General features: G+C 25.4%; 1 protein-coding gene across 1 annotated transcript; it reads right to left on the minus strand.

The window, feature by feature from the left end:
- Positions 1-10,258: 10,258 nt before the first annotated feature.
- LOC110655134 (metallothionein-like protein type 2) lies at positions 10,259-11,405 on the minus strand. Its single transcript, XM_021811329.2, has 3 exons — positions 11,243-11,405; positions 11,065-11,139; positions 10,259-10,681 (listed from the first exon to the last, which is right to left on the minus strand). The coding sequence occupies exons 1-3, from the start codon at positions 11,305-11,307 to the stop codon at positions 10,585-10,587; spliced, it is 237 nt and encodes a 78-aa protein (XP_021667021.1). The 5' UTR covers positions 11,308-11,405; the 3' UTR covers positions 10,259-10,584.
- Positions 11,406-14,006: the final 2,601 nt, after the last annotated feature.

Consider the following 14,006-nt stretch of genomic DNA (forward strand, 5'->3'; position numbering starts at 1 on the left):
TACCTAAAAAAAATTAAGATTCAATAATTTCATGTCGAATATTAACGGTATTAAATTATTTTATTTGATTTTTAAAATTCTAACTACAATAAGAAAAGTTTTTCAATCATATTAATGGATGAGATACTTACAACACATGAAATTTGAAAAGTATTCGTCCTAAAAGCAAATCGACGGGTTGAAAAGTCGCCGAGAAATGCAATTTGTTTGACTAAATTGGCCTAAATATCAGAACATTCATTTTCCAGTCATTTCCAGGTGAGAAACGAGTTACACTCATCCATCAATTGCTATCCGTACAAATATCTCTTATGGATTGTCCCAATCCCTTAAAGTCAATCATGCGCATATGAAAATTCTACAATACCTTTTTTTTAAGATGTGATATTTTTGCCCCCAGTTTATTTGTTATTATTTAAAATATAAATATATGACATATAACCAAAAAATTTTACTATATATTTTATATTTTAAATTTATAATAAATTAAATTTAAATAATAAAAATCTTGACATGAAAATATATGAATTCATAGCTTTTTTTTTTTATATAAATATGCAATTATTATTTATATACCTAAAGAGAAAGATTTCGTAGAATTTCTTTTCTATGTTATCAAGTTGCCGACTCTAGTTCAGCCCAAGAATTTTTTTTCTTTTAATATCTAAGTCTAATTTCTCAGCACATCACATTTTTTAAACTCATTATTAATCTAGTAATGTTTCAGCTTATTAAATCGTTATTCTTTGATGTAGGCCAATAGGATTAAAAACATCAAACGTTACGTGATTTTACAATTTTATCCTAATGTTTTAATTTTGAATTAAATATCCTTACGTTTTACATTAAATATAATTATATTAAAATTTAAAATCAACTCCTGAAATTGGAAGAAATTATACAAATGACAAGGGTTCTAGTTTAAATTTAAAGAGTTGATTTTAAATTTTGGGTATAATTACATTCAATGTGAAACATAAGAATATTTAATCCAAAATTTAAAGTTTAGGATGAAGTAAATATTTGACTTTTTTTTGTTAAATTAGCTTTAAATGTTTTTTTTTAGTATTTATTAATGATGTCAAGATGTGTTGTATAAATGGATAAGATATAGCCTTTTTTTTTTTTAATTTATGGGATTATATATATATATATATACACACACACAACTTTGAATAGAGGTTTAGTTACAAACTATATAATCTTGAAGAAAGCTCTAATATTATTAGAGGTGATAATTTTTTGCCCGATTTCATGTAATTAATAATCCATTTAAATATGTAATCGATGTCAAAATCAGATTACCTATAAAATTGATGGTCAATCCAATAGCCCAAATCGAAGAACCTAAATTTTACTCCAAAATTAAATAAACATAATTACTTTTTTTTTTAAATAAAATTAATATTTTTTTTATCCAAAATAACCCGCGAACTACACATTGACCCGAAATTCTTTCTATATAGATGGTAGCTTGAATCAACATGCAATCTAAAATGATCCAACCCGAATATGCAAAAGACTTCATATGATCGATATGGCAAGCCTATTACGATTTAAAAATGATGGAATTAAATAAAAAAAAATGACTATTTTTCCATCAATATATTAATTAATAAAAAAAAAAGAAGAGACATGGTTTATACTTAAGCAAGAAAGAAAACATAACAACGAAAAGAACAGCTGATTCGCTTTCAATTTGCAATCCTAATTGCTTATAAGAAAAAATGGCAACCCTAATCTCTCACAAGGAAGCATAGGAAGCATACTTGTCATTTGAAAGAATCAGAGGCTTTTAAGTTATAAATGTCAATGTATAGTATTTTCATTTTAATGGTATTAATTAATTGTTTTTATTATAAATTCAAAGATTGTGTTGAAGATTGAAGATTGGATGTTTAGTTGAGAGCACCAAAGAAAGTCTTTTTGTTTCTTCTTGGCCAAGGTAAGTGTTCACCATTGTAATTAGTTTTTCAATTGAAAGAAGAATGAGGGTTAAGGTCTGTAAATGAGTTAAGAGCATCGAAGAAAAATGAGTCATGTGTTTTAAAATGGCTACTCTAGGTGTTTGTGGGTATATGGGTGGGCATTGCATTTGGGTGTTCATACTCTATTCCGTGTCTGTGATTTACTGAAGTGCTATAATGATTGCTGCCAAATGTTTCGTTTATTTGATTGTTTGTATGACACGATTTTATTATGTGCTTTTGATATACTTTCATGATTTCTTGCTCTTGCTAATAGTGGAATGGCAGAAACAGTGTATATCATTCTGCATCTCATGTTGATTTCATCTCCTTAGATTAGCAATACTTCTTTAGGAAGTTAGATTATAGGCAAAGGCTGAAAGCCATGTTGAGGTTAATGTTAATGTTCAAAATTTAGATAGCCATGTTGAGGTTAATGTTAGTGTTCAAAATTTAGATGGCCATGTTGAATTTTTGAAATTGAAGATGGCAAAGGGAATGCTACTCATAGAGATGGAGTATGCAGGGAAAGGGAAGGAATGAATAGCAATGCAAGTGAAGTTAGTAATGATCCTAATTTTGTTGCAACATACCATGAAGCGAGTGACACTAATGATTCAAATTCTAGTGTGGCTAGTTCGATAGTGGAAAATATTGAAGAAAGTGATGATGATATTTTCAATGAAGGAGGACGAACTGAAGTTGAACAAGAACGATATGTGGATAACAATTGGACTACTACATTTGTACATATTCTTGAAACAAACAGAGGTAGAAATGAGACAGTGACTGATATTCCTAAAAAGTAAAGGTAAAAATGAGGTAGCAATCGAGGAAGAATTAAGAGAGTTCAATAAAAAAGTAGCTAGCACTATCCTCATTTCAATGAGGTTAATCGTACGACAAATCATAAGTTATACAAGGGCATGAAGTTCTCCAACCACAAAATGTGCATGAAAGCACTAAAGGAATGAGCCGCAAAAAGATTTCATGAGTATGTGTTAGAAAATTTTATGATTATGGTTTTCAGTCTATTGAGCATATCTCACACAAAAGAACAATTTGTAGGAATAAAAATGAATGTGACTTTAACCCATGTTTGGATATGGAGAAAGCGGGAGGGAGGGAAGGAAAATTATAAGTTGTGAAAAATAAGGAAGAATTCCCACTTTCCTTTGTTTGGAAAGAGAAGGGAAAATAGAGGAAGGAAAATAAGGATTATTTTACCCTATTTATTTTCTTTTCAATTTGGAGAGAAGGGAGATTGAGGTGGTTTGGTCATGTGAAATGTAGATATACAGAGGCTCCAGTTAGACAAATAGAGTACATTAGGTTAGAGGATAGAAAAAAAGGGGTAGACCTAAATTGACTTGGAGGAGAGTAGTACAACATGACCTAGAAGCATTACACATTTCTGAGGATTTAACCCAAAATCGTTTAGAGTGGAGAAAGCGAATCCATATAGCCGACCCTAAATTTTTAGGATAAAAACTTAGTTGAGTTAAGTTGAGTTGAGTTGTCCTTATTAGGTAAATTGGTAAATACAATTTATAAAGTAAGGTTAAAATTCACTCATTTTCTTTTCAAACAAGGGATGATAAATTTATTTTCCTTTCATCAAAACACAAATAATAATAATAATAATAATAATAATAATAATAATAATAATAATAATAATAATAATAATAATAAAGAGAAAATAAAAGAAAATTTTCTCTATATTATTTTTCGTTCCCTCCCATAAATTATCTAAACAGAGTGTGAGATTCATGCTTCAAATGTTAGACACAGCTACTTTCCAAAGCAAAACCTTTAAACCTAATTACATATGCCCTTAAGAATTCATTAATCACTTTGTCATTTTTAAGTATTTGTCGAAGAAACATCTTAAGGACATTAGGGACAACACAAATTGTTTGCTTAAAAAATAATTAAACCAACTCATTAATTATCTTTTGGGCCTATCATTAATTAAATTATTTTTTTATAAAATTAATTTAATTAATTTGGCTTTATTAATTTAATTATGAAGCCTGAAATAAATACTTATTAATTATTTTTTGTAGTTACCAGATGTTCAGCTAAAAGAAGTTATAAAGAATTAATTAACCACAAGAAGTTATCAGATCATTGAGCAAGTTATCAACAATTAAATAATAGATGCAGGGGAGTTACAATATACCGCTTGGATGTGTGGCGTGAGGAGATGCTGGTTTCAAAACCTTCAAAGGATCAATCAGGTGCTACTATAAATATGTTTAGTTATGCAACTTTCAAACCCCTCAACCAATTCAACAACAACAACAATAACATATTCCAACAATCTATCTTATTTTTATCTATCTTTTTAATTTTTCAAGTTTTTCATTTAATTTTCAAGTCTTGTACTCAAATTTTCAGTAATCAATACAATTTTCATTACTTTAATTATTTAATCTAAAATGAGATTTTGATGAAGCTGTATTTAATCTAGTCAAATTCCTGCAACAATTTGATAGAAGTCAGCCAGCGCATAGCTGATACACTCAGTATCTTTCATGCCCACATTATTAAGATGTTAGCCAGCTAAGTTGTTTCCCAAGCAAACACAAATTGAGAAATATTTATAATGCAAAAAAAAAAAAAATGCAAAGACAACTTGGTATTGATGTTTCTTTACAAGAATATTATAAGGCAAAGTGAAAAGCCAAGCAACTATTGGAAGGGGATTGGATAAAACAATACTATATACTTATGGATAAACCAATACTATAGACTGATGGATTATAGTGAGATGATAAGGTTGATTAACCAAAAGAGTTAGGTTAAAGTGTGCATTGTTGAATGCAATGATATAGTGGCTGATTCTCGTCACTTATATGTTTCTACCTATAGGATGATGCTTATGGAGCTTGTATCAGGAATGAGAAATTTCGAGTGATCTAAAGATGGGAAAATGAAATACTTCCCAATTTGGATGGCAAGATTAATGAACAAAGATGGCAACGTGCTTAGCCTATTAGATCCATTTTTGTAGGGAAATGCTAAGTTTGTAAAGTCTTGTTGGTGCATTCAAGATGATAAAACACAAAGGCTATCAATGGGTGATGTATTTTATATTCTTAAAGGGGTGTTAGCCGTGAACAACACCCAATTCCAGGCTACTCTTTTATAAGCAATGTTATGCTATTATTAGAACTCAAATGTTATTACCCAACACTAGATACCAGGGTTATCAGATAATGAAAATCTCTAATCATGCATTAAGCTTGATTCAACTTTAAAACTTTGATTAATCTCCATTTTTCAAACTCATATACAAATAAAGATTCTGATAAGGAGACGCCACCACTGGAGCCTCTTCCATTGTTCAAGGGTCCAATTATAAAAGCAAGGGTAAGAGAGTTACAAAGCTTAGTTAGTAGACTTTAGAGGCACCAAGAAGATTAGATTGGGCTTGGGCCTTTGGAGAACAAATGGATCAGCTTCACATAATTGAACCTTGGAGCCTATCCTCTAGAATATTCTATTTTTATTTCTTTATGCCATGTAGCAAATTGGTTATTTGTAACTCATATAAATACTTGTCTTCTACATCAAATGGGGATATCTAATATCAAACATTGAGAGAGTATTGATTTCCGACCATTGCCGTCAATTATGAGAGTTTTATGATTTCTTCCTTGTTTCTTGAATAGAACTTGGACTTAAGCAAATTGACCACTTGCTTATTTTATCTTTATAATTAAGGTGCTCTAGCCTAGCTACTATTGTGTCTTGATTGGTTATCAATTCTGCCTTGTTTGTTGTCAAAGATCTAATTCTATCTTTAGATGTTATGTCTCTAATATGAATATTGGGGGTGTTCATCAGATTCATTAATTCTTCTATATCAATGCTAACTTTGCTCTAAAAGTAATAATGTCCAGCCAACTCATAAGAAAGGAAATGGCCCCTTAACCAATTCTTATGAAAGAAAGAGCTCGTAGACACCAAATTACTACACGTGCAAGATTTGTTATGAGAAAAGCTTGGTTTTGTGAGGTTTTGAGCCTTAAGACACTGAAAAGCACACCAAAGTACCAGTAAAGAATCAAGGAATTCATTGGCTAATTCATATTTAGAGGAGGGATCCATGGCCAATTGTGATGTATAGAGTATTCTTTGGCTATGTAAATTCATAGGTTCAAAGCTCAAGGTGATAAAAAAAAAACTTGTGTGAAAAGCTGTAAAGTTTTGAAACCTTTATATGGGTCTTGGAGAGACAAAAAATAAACTAAAGTCCATGACCGATTGCACTAAAGGGAGAGAGTTTATTGGCCAGTTTTGACATCCAATGCTCTATTTTGATGTTAGTGCCTCAAACTCAAGGTTTAGGGCAATCGAAATCCAAGATAATAAATTTTAAAGTTTTGGTACTGTTAAAAGTACCCTAGAGCAATCAAGTAAGAGCAAAAGGAACCTTTGAAAACTTCAATAGGGCAAGTTATTCCACAATTATTTTCAAATGTAAAATGCTACCTTGAGAAGAGTTACACTATATGCTTGAAGATAAGAGTATGCAAAGCAAACTCACTAAAGCTTCAAGTTGTAAGGATACCAATATAACCATGGGCTTATTTTGGAAGAATAAGAGAGTGGGGGCAAAGCCATATTTAACATAAGGGTGGCAGTTCCCCCCTTACTTTTTGTTTTTGTTTTTTTTTTAAAAAAAAAGAATACTACTTATGAAAATATTAAATTTATAAATTTGCCCTTTAAAATTTTATATTTACCCCGAAATTTTGACTTAAATAAAAAAAAAATATTTGTTTTAGTTTTGGTTCTCTTTGTACTCTCATAAACAACCCATAGAAAAGAAAAATTAAATTAGAAAAAATTGTACAAAATCAAATAGAAAGAAAGTGAAACATAAAAAAAATTAAATTCCATTAAGGGATTTGAAAATAAGATGAGTAATTTTGTATTTGTGTTTAGTTTTTTTTATCTTTTTTTGTTCTTTTTTTTTATCAAATAAAAAAGGCTAAATGAAAAAAAATATTAAAACGTTTATGTCAATTATCAATTTTAATTGAATCTTTTAATTTTATTAATTTAATCATAAACTTTTGATATTGTTTTCAATTTTAGTAATAAATTTAATTAAAAATAATTAAACTCATTAATTGACAAATTATTTAAATATTTTCATTTATATATTTTAATTTTATTAATTTATTAAATAATTTTATTAATTTAATAAATAATTTTATTATTTTCACTAATTTTACCAAACTTCAAATTGATTAAAAAACAATTGAATAATATATCGAATATTGCTATCTTAATTTAATTTTTTTTCTTTTTCTCTTTCTATTATACCTTCAATTCACATTTTTCTCATCATTTTGTCTTGAATATAAGGCCTAACAAAAATGAAAAAACATTCAAACGTTTTAACATATATAAAATATTAACAAATAATATATACAAAATAAATGTAATTATAACTTCCAAAATAATAAGTATTTGATCTAGTAAAATAATATTTTTATTTAATTTATTTATTTGAGAATAATTGTGAAAATGATAAAAAAATAAAAAGGATTCACTAATATTAATAATGTTTGCAAATATTTAAATTATTTTTATCAATTAAATCATTTAATTAAGTTAATTGTTAAAATTGAAATTAATGTGAAAATTTGGACTAAATTGATAAAAATAAAATATTTTACTAAAATTGAAAAAACTTATAAACATTTGTTTTTTTTCTAATCATTTGGCCAAAAAAATTGTTGTAATTTTATTTATTTTTATAAGTACCCAAATCTATTTTATCAATTTGTCTTTTGTAGTTTGAAAAAATATTAACAATTTATATCATAATTTTGAAATTTAATTAATCTTAATGAATTAGATAACTTGTAATTATCATTAGTTCTTGAAATTGTTAAAGGCTATATTACTAAAATCATATTGTTGTGATTTAAATATAAGTTTTTCTAAAAATTTACTTTTTATCGCAATTGGTACACCATTGTTAATATATTTGGTTCCTGGATTATTAAAAATCATGATATTGTAATTCTTAATGACTATTATTTTAGTTAGATTTTCCTTTATTATGCAAACAAGAAATGCTAGTTATGATTTCATTACATCCTTGTTAATTAAATTCAATTTTGGAGTAGATAAAACTATTCTTAATTTAATAGTTTAACAATTTCATAAATATATTGAAGGTGTTTAGTTTGTGTTAGAAGTCGGTTAAATCATAAGTAAACTAGTGTTTAGTTTGACTTATAACTTAAAAACTATTTAAAAAAAAATTATGTTTTCACAAAATAAAAGATTATATTATCCTAATAATTTTTTTTTTAAAATGTCAATACTATCATTATTTTAACAACTACAATATTCAATGATATATACTTTTTTGTCATTTTAATAGATTAAGTTATTTTTAAGCACCTTTTAAGAAAATGCTTAAATTATTTAAAAATTAATTTGAAATAATTTTATTGAATAATTAATTACTTTTTTAAATTAACTTAAATTCAAAATATATTTTAAATCAATAATTAAAAGTAAGTAGTGAAACCAAACACTCTCATTATTGTCTCAAACTTTTTGGTTTAACAGTTATACAATTTAACAAAAATACTATTATTTTATTATTTAAGGAACTTTAGAAAGTAAGAATAAATAAATTTTAATTATGAAATTACAACAAACATAAGTTATATGGAATTTAATTAAAATTCATATTCTAATATCAATTTTAATAGCATAAGTTATATGGAATTTAATTGAAATTCGTATTCTAATATTGATTTCAATAGCAATAACGCCTCAAAGGGAATCAAATATCAATTTTTTTATTGAATCAAACCAGTAAAAATATTCTTTCAAATTGAAAAAATAGTAACACAAAATTAAGTTAAAAATTAAAGAAATTTAAAGCGTAAAAAATAATTTTAATTAATTATAATTAAAATATATTTAGGTAATTTAACCAAACCATTTAAGAAAAAATTTATGATTAATTATAAATATAACATAATTGAAAAAAATCGACAAAAAATTAAGGAATAATATTTTCAATAATTATAATTATAACATGATTAAAGAAATTTATCAGTGATTAAGAAAATGAACATTTTATTATAAATAATATAATTTTAACGGAATTCAATACAATATGAAATTTCAAAATACTCTATTAATTTTTTAAAAAAAAATTAATTATTTTTAAAAAGTCAAAAAATAATTATTTGAAGTTTTTTTTAATAAATTTTCTTAAAAAAATCTTTATTTTTATTAATGAGGTATTTTTAAAATTTTAAATACATTCAATTTTTTAATAATTAATTAATAAAAAAGCGAATAAAAAGACTAAAAAATTCACTAAGCTAGATATCAAAATCAATTAATTTAATTTTAAAATAATATATCATAATTAAAAGAAAAGAAATAAAACTAATTAATATAAACATTAAAAAATATAATTGAAAAATATGTAATTAATATAATTAACATTATTAGAAAATAATAATGTAAAAGAAATACAAAAATTTTAAATAAAAAAATAATTTGATCCTTTTATATGAAGAAATTAGAGCCCATGATGTGCACCACCGCCCCAGCCCATGCATCTTATTTGATCTTAATCCAGCTGCCTTAATAAAGGAGAGTGAGAATTTGATTTTAGGTGGAAACGTGCATCAACAGCACACCACATGTTTCCTACAAGCAAAAGCAAGACAGCTTGCTATCTTCAATGAGGACATGGGCGTCATCATAGCGAAAATTGAGAATTTAAATTGGGGCGGTGGGTGCACGAATCTTGTGATTTTTTTTTTAATATTTATAAAGTATCCATAGATGATGAGACTTCAAAAAAAATAAAATTTGAGCTTTAGCTAATTGAAGCAGAACAATTTTCTATCACCAAATTTGAATCTGATGAAATTCCAAGAGTAATATATTGTTCTGCTGTTATTGAATGAAGAGCACGTTAGTCCAGTCTAACTGATACGGTGCACGAAGAAAAGAGTTTTTTTGTTCTTTTGGTTATCTGTCAGGAAGATAGGCTCTCAGTGATTATATGAGCAGAGGGTCAACGATATATCTCAGGACTAAATTTCAATATACCTGTAGAAAGCACAGGAATTTAAGAAATGAGAGCTGAGGGAACAACAGGAGATAATAATAATAATAATAATAATAATAATAATAATAATAATAATAATAATAATAAAGGGCATAAGATTGAAGTTAATTATAAGAGAGAACTATAAAATGGAGAAAGAAAAAAGAAAATGGGAAAATTAGATCACAAGAGAAAGGAGATGTTTTAACCATTGATATACCAATAATGTTTGAAGTTCCCCTTCCAAAACTACACAAAACAAAGGTTAAGGCCAGCAAAGCAGAGAGGACACAACACACATACAACAAGCTATGGAACTACGGGAAATGAAATCCTAACACAAGGATTTGGATAAACCAGGGCTGTTTAATTTACACCAGCAACCCAACTACTATTATACATAACCAACTATTCTTTCATCTTTAATTGTTTTTCCTAATTATTTTTGGGATTTATTAAAAACACCAAGTACTGCTTTGCTTGGTCCATGTCCATGCTGCTTTCTCATTTGCAGTTGCATGGATCACAGGTGCAGTTTGATCCACACTTGCAGCCATTCCCACTCTCAGCACCAAAGCTCATCTCAGAACTCTCATAGACCCTACAAAAACATAGCAGCAATCAATTAATCTCATCCCTTTTGTAGATTTTTTTTTTTTTTTAAAAAGGTGAATATTTTACAATTTAGCGTTCGCTATATTTTAAAATTTATAATTTAATCTCTTCATTTTTTTATGAAAAATAAATTAATTCTTAAAATATATTTTTAATAACAAAATAATTCTTATCAACCTAAATTTAAATTATAGGAAAGAAATGCGATGAATTAAATTATTACAAATTTTAAATCACTAATGATAAATTTAACAAAATAAATTATTTTATTAACAAACAAATAAATCAGACAATGACTTATTTTTCTAAAAAAAATAGAGATTAATCTGTGATTTTTTACAAAAAATAAATTGCCATCGCGATGCTTACTTCTTGGCAGGTGCAACCCCTGAAACGAGGGTTTCAGTCCTGATGTTCTCAGAGATGTCAGGGTACATACCACATCTGCAAAAACATTCAAGAAGATGATACAGAAAAGATTAGAGATCAGTAACCCCTAAAAGATCATGTTTGGTGAAGGAGAATGTTTTCCAAAAAAAAGAATTACCCGTTGCAGCCGCTGCCGCACTTGCATCCGGAGCCACAGCCACAATTTCCACCGCAGCAAGACATTTTATGTACGATTTAGAACAAATTTTCCAAGATGTACCCTTCAACTCTAGTCTAACCTATTTGCCTTAATTTCAATTTATAGCGTAGCTGAAGTAGAAACGTCTTTCATATCGACCGTAAACGTGGACAAATCTAAGGTCATTACGTCTGTGTGATAGGGAAAGAACCAGCCGTCACTGCCAATTTTACACGTCATTCATTCTGCTTTTATTGGATACTAATTTTTTTATTTAGCGTGATACAGACCTCTTGCCATGTTGGCTTTACTTTTTCAAGCTGTGACATAAGTTATAAAACAGCCAATAAATTAATTGTGATTAACTTTTTTTTCTTTAGTTTTTATCTCTTTCTTATCTTTTTTTTATTATTATTATTATTATTATTATTATTGACACAAATTATAAATGATTATAATGTTCTTATGCCCTGTTTGATTTAACTATTGAATACAGTTGATAATTGTTAGTTGATAGGTGGTAGCTGATAATAGCTTATTTATGTTAATTATTTAATAAAATTATATTTAGCTATTGCTAATATGTGAAATGACTAATAAAGGTATATATTATATAATTTATTTTATTATTAAAATAAATATAAAATTATAAATTTATTATATTATATTATTTATTTTATTATTAAATTAAATATACAATTATTAAATAATATATTATATGATTTATTATATTATTAAAATAAATATAAAATTATTAATTTATTATATTATATTATTTATTTTATTATTGAAATAAAAAAATAATTATTTTTTTAAAATAATTAAATAACATTAAAAATATAGATAAAATAATAAAATAATTATTATTATTGATAAAGAAAAAACTTATAATTAATTTTAAGTTTTTATATATAAATAAATATTTTATATTTTATATTATTAATAAAAAAATATTTTAACAAAATTAAAATGCATTAATCAAAATGTTAAAATTATAAATGTATTAATAATATTAATTTTTGAGTTAAATAAAAAAAGATAATATAGTGAAAATGAAAAATAAAATCAAATCAGTTGTCAGCTGATGAGAAACAGCTCTAAAAATAGAGTTAATATAAACTGCAGCTGATGTGTATCATATCAGCTACCCATCAGCTATCAGTTTTATTTTTTTAAACTTACTAAGCACTCCAATTTACTTATTTGGGTATCTATTAATTACACCAAACAGGTAAACAAAACACCCTTTTAGTATGTGTTTATACAGTCAACTCTTAACCCTCCCCCTATAATGTATTAATCCACCTATTAAGTCACATAAAAAATTGTTATTTAGATTTGATTCATAATAGATATAATTATATAAAATAAAATTTATGTGTAAAATGAGTAGATTCATATATTTCTAACTTGAATCTATAAAATTATAAACTAAAAAGATACATACATGTGCTCGGCAAGGATAAATATTTTTAAAAGATAGAATTGTAAATCCTTAACTCAAAAGATAATTAGTAAAAAATCTTTTAACGTAAGTAATAGCATGTAATAATGTACATGCGTCAAGTAAAAAAATATTAAAGATTAAATATATTTAATATAAAAATATAATTAAATAACATACCTTATAAATTATTTTTAATGATCACATATAAATGAAATTGAAGATGTCACATATATTTAATATTTTAAAAGGAATTCTTAATATATTATTTTTTAGTACTTAATTACAATAATAGACTTGATAAAATTGAAATTATAATAAAAAAATCAAAATGCAAAATGAAATTTCAATGTCAGTTAAGATAAAATTATTAAGTTATACATTATCTAATGCTAATAGAAAAATTTATAATTAAAAAAAAGTTAAAATGAAATTTCAAATTTAGTTAAGATAAAATTATTAAGTTAAATATTATCTAATTTTAATAATTAAATTTAAGAAAAAATAAACAAAAATGAAATTTTAAATATTTTAAAATTTATAAATTTTAAATATTTTATTTTTTAAATAAATTTATTAATTTTAATTATGTCATGCGTCAATAAATTATGAATATAAGTGTTAAGTTTTTGTTTGAGTTATATATATTAAAAAAATTAATAGTAAAAATGGAATAGATTTCAATAATTATTCTCAACTTATAATATTATAATATCATAATTTTTTAACGTAAAAATAAAATTTAAAACTTTCCAAACTTTTTTTATATTATTAGTGTAATAATAATAATAATAATAATAATAATAATAAATAAATAAATAAATTTTAATGAATTTATTAGGTTACTGATGAGCCAAAGGCTGTCACTTTTTTTCTGGGGTCTTGGTCAAACCTAGCACTATGTTTTGTATGCCAATGAGAAAAGTACGTATGACATTGACAAAATACCAATAAGTGGTCCTGATTCCTTAATTTGCATTTAATTAATAAATATTCAAATATTATGTCAATTTTAAGAGAGATGGGAGATGAAAACTTATTGAGAATGATATTTAAAGAATTTGTCTTTTTTGCCCTTTTTAAATTTTCATTTTAAATATAAAAATAAAAATTGATAATATTAAATATTTTCAGAATGTTCATATTAAAAAAATATCATGTCAAAGTCAAGCTAAGATTAGTTAATCTATGTCTATTTCTATTTAATTTAAAACATATAATGTCTTTTATAGAAATCTTTGAATTAAATTTCTCAAATGAGTTGTTTAAAAGTATACAAAGAAGAATTGTTATTTAGTT

The sequence above is a fragment of the Hevea brasiliensis genome, chromosome 11, assembly GCF_030052815.1.
Source record: "Hevea brasiliensis isolate MT/VB/25A 57/8 chromosome 11, ASM3005281v1, whole genome shotgun sequence".
NCBI lineage: Eukaryota > Viridiplantae > Streptophyta > Magnoliopsida > Malpighiales > Euphorbiaceae > Hevea > Hevea brasiliensis.